The sequence below is a fragment of the Macaca mulatta genome, chromosome 12 (assembly GCF_049350105.2).
Source record: "Macaca mulatta isolate MMU2019108-1 chromosome 12, T2T-MMU8v2.0, whole genome shotgun sequence".
In the NCBI taxonomy this organism is placed as follows: domain Eukaryota; kingdom Metazoa; phylum Chordata; class Mammalia; order Primates; family Cercopithecidae; genus Macaca; species Macaca mulatta.
Window position 1 is genome coordinate 18,344,924 of NC_133417.1, and position 8,338 is coordinate 18,353,261.

At 54.5% G+C, this 8,338-nt stretch overlaps 1 protein-coding gene across 1 annotated transcript; it reads left to right on the forward strand.

The window, feature by feature from the left end:
- Window positions 1-5,418: 5,418 nt before the first annotated feature.
- C1QL2 (complement C1q like 2) lies at window positions 5,419-8,072 on the forward strand. The gene is given in 2 exon segments (NM_001193780.2): window positions 5,419-6,728; window positions 7,336-8,072. Coding segments are annotated over 2 exon segments (864 nt in total). The 5' UTR covers window positions 5,419-6,044; the 3' UTR covers window positions 7,516-8,072.
- The last annotated feature ends 266 nt before the right edge of the window (window positions 8,073-8,338 follow it).

The window sequence follows — 8,338 nt, forward strand, 5'->3', positions numbered from 1 at the left end:
GACATTTATATATATATATAGCTTTATCTTAGTTTCCCCATCAGCAAAACAGGGATGCATATCTCATAGTGCTGTGAGCATTAAAAGAATTAATATATCTAAAATGCTTGGCATGGGGATATAGTTAGGGCTCAGTAAAAATTACCTATTATTGTTATTGCCACCAGATAAAGGAATAGTTTGGAATATTGCAGGGGAGCTTTTAGGGTACAGGCCTGAAATGGCTTACATCAATCACTCAGCTCACATTCTATCAGCCACGGTTCTGTCACATGTCCTCAGCAGTCTGAAAGAGAGGCTGGAAAATATAGCCGGGCCCTGCCCAAGAGGAAACGGAAATGATTTCGCACCTTACAGTGTTGTCTCTGCCATCGTCCCCAGTGACTTCTATCTTGCCATACCCAATGGATACCTTTTTATTCTCATCTTACTCTATCTCTTGTGGACTTTCCAAATAACAGATCACAATCCTCCCTTTTGAAGTGCTCCCCTCTGTGAGACCATTTTCCTGGCTTTCTTTCATACTTTGACTGCTTCTGTTTATTTCTCCTCTATCCATCTTTTAAATGACTGGGGTGAGCATGGAGGGGTTGTTATCATGAGCTAGCACGCTCTCTCTCTCTCACCCTTAAATCTCCATGAAAACTTGCTTGTGTAGAGCTCCATTGACAATTTTTAAAAATAATTCTTTAAATAGAAATGGGGTTTCACCATGTTGCCCAGGCTGGTCTCAAACTCCTGGGTTCAAGCGATCCACCTGCCTTGGGCTCCCAAAGGGCTGGGATTACGGGCATGAACCACTGCACCTGGCCAATAGCTCTGTTTTTAAACCTCACTGCTGAGTACTAGACTCATGTCCATTGCCCACATGATGTCTTCATTCAGATATTTCACTCAAAATGAACATTTCCCAAACTGAGTTCATAATTCCTTCCACCTCCCAGCAGTGACAACAGATTGCTCTTCCCCAAATATACCCGCCTTCTCATGCTCACTCACCCAGTTGTTCGACCCAAATCTTAGAAGTTAATCTTATTTTTTTTTCTTTTCCTTCTCCTCCCTTAACTTCTATCTCAAATCCATCAGCAAGACCCAGGGGCCCCAAGTTCAAAATATAACTGGAATTCACCTACTTCTCTTCTACTATCTTGGACCAAGCCATCATTATCTTTTGCTTAGATCATGCAATAGCCTTCAAACTGGTTTCATTTCTAAAACCCGCCCCCTCCTCCACCACCACATCCATTCACCACACAGCAGCCAGCGTGGTCTTTGCAAAACATAGATGGATCACGTCACTTAAACTCCTTCAGCAGTTTTCAGTTACACTCAGGAGACAATTCACCTCTTTCAGTATAGACTCCAAGGCCTTGGGTGATCTCACCCCTGTCTATCTCCCTGACACATCTCCTGCTGTCCTTCCCTTTGGGGATGCAGGCAGAAGACTGGCCAATGTATTCCACATGATGTCCCTACAGAGCTTACACTCTAATTGGGACACAGGTCTAATTTAGAGAAAGCATGTCAGTAAACACCCATACTGCAGCTGTTTAGGTACAAACCCAAGTGCTACGGGTGGAAAGAAATGGGGGAGCTGAGATGTCTTGTAGAACAGCTAGAGTAGAAGGAACCAAGACTGTTGTGTACCACTGTGCACTCAGCACGTGGCATGATGGCTGGCATATGACAGGGGTCAATAAACACATACTGAGCAAATAAATGACATATACAAGCAATAAAAATGAATGAGTGATATGATTCCTGCCCTACTGGAGCTCATAGCCTAGTTGGGGGGGCTAACTAATAAAGAAATGCATGGTGGTAAGACATAAGATGGCAGGGTACATTCAATATACTCTAAAGGGTACATGGTTAGGAACTATTAACTCAACTTAGAGAAGGGTAAGGGAAGACTTCAGACAGAGAAGTGACACTTAGCTGAGACTGAAAGGATAATTAGAGATGAGTCCAGATGAGACGCAGGGGTCAGGCCATGGTGCAGGTAGATGAAGCATGGGGCCCACTGCTGGTGGGGGCCGCTAGAGAACCAGAGCTGACAGTGTGGAACCAAGCATCAAACGCTGTGTCACAGAGCACAGGGCTCTATGAAAGGATAAGATAGAGAGCACTGGTTGGCACATAGTAGGTTGTCAGTGGACGTTGGTAGAAGGAACGCCTGCTGGATTACGAAAGGCAATTTAGAACAGATTTGAGTGGGTCTTGAAATGTAAAAACAACAGTCTAAATGGAAGGCAATATGTTAATATAGGTCATAATTAATATTTAAGAGAAGATAGTCACCAATGATATGGATCACTCAGGAAGAGCAGAAGCCAGGTGGATAAAAAGGTATGTCAGCTGGGCGCAATAGCTCACGCCTGTAAGCCCAGCATTTTGGGAGGCTGAGGCAGGTGGATTGCTTGAGGCCAGGAGTTCGAGACCAGCCTGACCAACATGGCAAATCCCCATCTCTACTAAAAATACAAAAATTAGCTGGGCATGGTTGCGGGCGCCTGTAATCCCAGTTACTCAGGAGGCTAAGGCAGGAGAATCACTTGAACCTGGGAGGCAGAGGTTGCAGTGACCCAAGATTGCATCATTGCAGTGCAGCCTGGGTGACAGAGTGAGACTCCGTTTCAAAAAAAAAAAAAAAAAAAAAGAGAGGTACGTCCAACACTCCAGCAGGCCATGCTGTCTGGCCCTGCCATGATGGGTGGGAGGAAGGAGAAGCAGGGGGAAAGACACCTCTTGACTTATTTGGTTGCTATGTGGAGGCTGCCTGGGCTCTGCCTGTCTAGCGATTGCTGCCCCTGCCTCCTGGTGGAGTGCTGGCCTTGGGAGGTGCTCCCAGGAATGTTGATCACGAAGGAAGGTAGCTTTGCTTGTGGTCTGCCAAGGTGAAAGCTTGGGTCTCAAACATCTGACGCTCCTTGTTTCATCTTTGTCCCAGGACAAAAATCACCAGGACTTTGCAGTCTCCAGCAGTCTGCAAGGCTGGGGAATTCAAACTGAGTGAGTGTCTGCCTGGAAAATGTTTGTCCAGGTGGAACTGGTGACTGGGAGCAAACACTCTGGGTAGTTTTGAAAGACAAAAAGACAGAGCGGGGCAGTCTTAGGGAATGTGGGAGGCATGGGACAGCCCCCTTCTGTGCTTTGGAGAAGGACAAAGGATGTGAATGATGTTTGAGTTTCTCTTTTTTTAAAACTCTAACCCTTTCCACGCCACCCTGCATATTGCCCACATGTCTCATCCTAGTGGTCATAACCATGGCAGGGGAGGTTGAAAGCATCAATAGTTAATAAAAATAGCTAAGCTTCTACTGAGTTAGCTGTTGTTCTAAAGCCTTTACATTGACTCATTCGGTCCTTTCAATAACTCTGAGGTAGGTTCTTTTCCCATTCCCATTCTACACATGGAGACCAGAGCTCAGAGAGGTGAAGTGATTTGCTCAAGGTCACACAGACAGGAAGTCTCAGAGCCAGGATTGGAAGCAGGTCGTGTGGCTCCTGAAATCACATGCTCTTGGGGTGACTCTGAGGCAGACAGTGGAGGAAGACTCCCAAGTCTGAGGAAACCAGTGAAGACTGTGGCCAAGAAGCAGCTGTTGAAGCTGTGTTCACTGACAGGTTCAGAGAGCTCCTGATCTGGGTGCCAGGAGGATCCTGGCTGTGTCATGTGGGTAAAATGCACTCAGTAAATGTCATACACTTGCAAAACCTTTTTTTTTCTCATTGGTGTGGTGGGAAAATGATCACTAATCCACAGTAACATGAGGAATGAATGAAGGAGAATGTGCAAAGTGCCTGATGCATACATAGTAGGTGCCAATAAATGTGCTCCTTCTCTCCTTGGTAAAGTTGGCTTCAGGCTAGACTCAGTCACCCTTTCCACAAATATATGTGGAGGGAACAGGCTGGAGCAACATGGTTGGGAGTGGGGAAATGACCCAGGGTGATCAGAAGATAAAAATAGATTTTAACTAACCCGTAAGAACCCAGTGCCAGATAAATGAGAGTTAGCTTCAAAGCAATAGCCTTAGGTGGGTGCACTGTTGTTCCAGAGATGCTGATGCTACACCAAACACTGATGTCAGCCCTTGGATTCTCCCCCCAGGCCAGGCCTGGTGTGATTCCCATGTTGGGGGTGCTAGGGCAGGAGGCGACCTTTTAGGGAGACTGAGTCTCAGGGACAGGAACCACCTGGCAAAGTCACACAGCTACTCAGGGCAAGAGCAGAAGCTGGAGCTTTGATTTCTCCTCTGGAAGTCTCTTCCAACCCGTGAGCCTCTCATCTTTCCTTAGCCTCACATGCTACATTGGAGATAGACTATTCTGCTCTCACCTGAGGCCATGGTTTATTCAAGACTGGCTCAGAATGACTTTGGACTATTTGGACTATTTTCTAAGATAATTAAACCCACCTCAGGAGGAGGAAGCTGGGGATGTCCAAGGGAATGTGCCCAAGCATTTGCCTGGCAGTGGCCAGGCTTGGAGTGGAAGCTGAGTGCACCATGATCACTGCCAAGTGCTAGCATTTGGTTTCTACATCAGCTTCACCTTGACCTTCAGAGGACAAGGGCCAGCCATCTTCTGGTGGAAGAAAAGGTCCGAGGCGAATTTTTTTTTTTTTTTTTTGAGATGGAGTTTCGCTTTTGTTGCCCAGGCTGGAGTGCAACGGCAGGATCTCAGCTCACCGCAACCTCTGCCTCTCTGGTCCAAGTGATTCTCCTGCCTTAGCCTTCAGAGTAGCTGGGATTACAGGCATGCACCACCGTGCTCAGTTAATTTTGTATTTTTAGTAGAGACAGGGTTTCATCATGTTGGTCAGGCTGGTCTCGAACTTCCAACCTCAGGTGATCTGCCCGCCTCGGCCTCCCAAAGTGTTTAGATTACAGGCGTGAGCCACTGCGCCCGGCCACGAATATTCTTGTATTGGGAGCCTTGGGCTTTTAGAGTGACACTTAGCTGAGACTAAGTCGCCCAAAGGTGACCCCAAAGGTTGGTGGGGTGCTCTAGGTGAGCATGCTTAAGAGTTTGGAGTCCTTAGTCTAGGTTTGTGAAAGATCTTTTAGAAGCGAGATTTATTCAATTCTAAAGAAATTACTAAGGAGGGCTTTCAGAAACTCCTTCCCGCTGGGCCTCACAGGACTCTCCTGGACTCGTTGGGTTGAGGTTTGATCCTCTTTGCAGGCGGGGGGATGGATTAGGTGACCCCAGAGGAGCCCTGCTGACACCTGGATTCCAGCTGCTTTCGTGGCCATGTGGGGGTGGCTATGTGCGCCCCGACACGGCGCGCGTGGGTGTCTGTGTGTGTTGTCTGTGGGAGGCGCGTGAGCGTGGCGGCAGGTGGGTGTGTCTGATGCGCCCCGGCTTGGGGCCGCGCCCGCTGCGCCCACTTGTGGCTCCGCCCGATAGGAGGCTGATGACATGAGGGCGCCGTCTCCCGAGTGATGGCAGCGCGCGCTGCCTCGCCGCCTCCGCCGCTCAGCCCTGGACTCCTTACGTCAGGGTAGCTGGGTCCCCCCTCCGCGCGGGAGACAGCGAACAGCTAGAGAGCACAGCAGAGCGCGCCGCGGAGCCGGGGCGCCCTCACTGCGCGAGGAGCCCAGCCGAACCCAGCAGAGCGGAGCGGGGCAGGAGGCAGCGCCGCGGAGCCAGCGCCGGACGCCGCAAGCAGACTCCCAGACCAGCGCAAGCATTCCCCGGCCGGCGCCGGAGCCGCGGGGCGCCGGGCTTGTTTTGTGTGCCCCACGCCATGCGCGCCGGGGTCCGCGGCTCTTGCGAGCAGCCCCAGCGCGGTGGGCCCAGGCGCCGAGGTCCCGGCGCCTCTCGCTGAAGTAGTTGGGTGGCCGGGGCGGGGGGTCGCCACGTCGGGGGCGCGGCCAGGACCCGCGGAGCCGGCCCCCGAGCACGGGGAGCGGGGCCGCCCGCGCCGCCCCACCATTACCTCCCCGGGCGGCAAGGAGGAGCTGGTGGCGGTCGCCTCCCGGCTGTGGCAGCGGCGGCGGCGTGCCTGCCTGGCGGCCGTCGGCGTACTCCTGGCCATGGCGCTCGGGCTGCTCATCGCCGTGCCGCTGCTGCTGCAGGCGGCGCCCCCAGGCGCCGCGCATTACGAGATGATGGGTACCTGCCGCATGATCTGCGACCCTTACACTGCCGCACCCGGCGGGGGGCCCGCGGGCGCAAAGGCGCAGCCTCCCGGACCCAGCACGGCCGCCCTGGAAGTCATGCAGGACCTCAGTGCTAACCCTCCGCCTCCCTTCATCCAGGGACCCAAGGGCGACCCGGGGCGACCGGGCAAGCCAGGGCCGCGGGGGCCCCCTGGAGAGCCGGGCCCACCTGGACCCAGGGGCCCTCCGGGAGAGAAGGGCGACTCGGGGCGGCCCGGGCTGCCAGGGCTGCAACTGACGGCGGGCACGGCCGGTGGCGTCGGGGTGGTGGGCGGCGGGGCCGGGGGAGCTGGCGACTCCGAGGGTGAAGTGACCAGTGCGCTGAGCGCCACCTTCAGCGGCCCCAAGATCGCCTTCTATGTGGGTCTCAAGAGCCCCCACGAAGGCTATGAGGTGCTGAAGTTCGACGACGTTGTCACCAACCTCGGCAATCACTATGACCCCACCACAGGCAAGTTCAGCTGCCAGGTGCGCGGCATCTACTTCTTCACCTACCACATCCTCATGCGCGGCGGCGACGGCACCAGCATGTGGGCGGACCTCTGCAAGAACGGGCAGGTCAGTGACCCCTACCCTCACCGGCCCCGCAAACCCTCGCCCGCGCCCTGAACCTCCCAGGGAACCAGCCTCCTTTCTCTCCACCCGCGGGCTACCGAGCGAGCGAGCCCCGGGAAGGAACGCGCCTCGGTGCCACAGCGTCTCAGCTTCCCAATGCACCGAGGCCGCGCTCACCAGGACATAGAGCCAAATGTTGGGCCTTGAGAGCCCAGAGACCCCCATACCTAAACTGCACTCCTTGGCCACTTGCGTCCCTGCCTGCCTCTCTCTGGGCTTCTTGGAAACCCCAGTTCTTTAGTTCCCTCCAGGTCGCCCCTTTGCCCTGAAGCCTCCTCTCCTCTTGGCCCTGGCCCCTGGCTCCCACCCGTCCACTCTGGGTCATTGTTCATGAAGCTTCCCCTCTCCCTCTTTCCCAGACTTGTCGGCGCGAGGAGGAGGGGGGACCGGGAAGGAGTTGGCTAAGTTGGAGAGACAGCATGGAGCTGGGGTGGGAGTGTGGACCCTGAAGCAGCAGGCGGGAAGCCCGTGCGTGGCGCGCCTGGTGTGGGCTGAGCAAGGGCGAGGGAAGAGGTGCCCCGGCTCACCCGCTCCTACCGCTTGCCCCCAGGTCCGGGCCAGCGCCATTGCACAGGACGCCGACCAGAACTACGACTACGCCAGTAACAGCGTGGTGCTGCACTTGGATTCAGGGGACGAAGTGTATGTGAAGCTGGATGGCGGGAAGGCTCACGGAGGCAATAATAACAAGTACAGCACGTTCTCGGGCTTTCTTCTGTACCCGGATTAGGGGCGCGGGAGGTGCGAGGTGGGGTGGCTGCAGGCCGCCCGGTCTCTGCCCGGGCGCGGCTGCTTGGCAAAGGCCACTCTCGATTCATGACACTTCCCGGCATCTCCGTTGGAAAACACACATCCTTGCCTCCTCCCTGCCCGCTCCTGGCCTCAGTGCATCTGCGACCCACCACGCTCAGGGCTGTGCTCCTGGTCTCCATCCCTATCCCGGCGAGGGAGGAAGGGACACCCAGTCCTTGAGGCGGCGGCACAGACTTTGCAAACCTGATTAGACTGGACAGGCCAGGCCGGGAGTCTGCCCTCCTCAGACCGCCTCCTCCCAGGGCCTAGAAGCGGAGGGCTCTGGGCCCTGGCCAGGGAGGTAGGCCAGAGAGAGCGCGGGCTTCCTGGGGCGTCCTTCTTTGTGACCCGAAATACTTGTGCAGATTTCCCTGTCTGTCAGCCAAAACTCCACCCACAGCAGAATTCCAGCAAACAGAAAATTCACCTCTCCACACCGCACTCCCCCCCGACTCAGACTCACCGCGATGCATTAAATTATGTTTTTAGACTATGGGTTCTGTTGTCTCTATGTCGGCATATCCTGGGCCAGGGCTCCAGATGTCCGCCTTGGCATAATGACCTTATCTGGGCCCAGGATAGGCCCATCTATGACCTGCTCCCCAGCCACTGTTATGTCCCTGCCACCAGGAGTGGCCGAAAAGACGTGGGGGTAATGGGAGCTGCATCCCACCCTTCCCAGAAGCTCTCGCCAGGCTGCAGCCCTGAGCTGGAGAGGCCTGGGGTGGGGTTGGGAGGAGGGGAGGAGGCGGGGAAGGGCA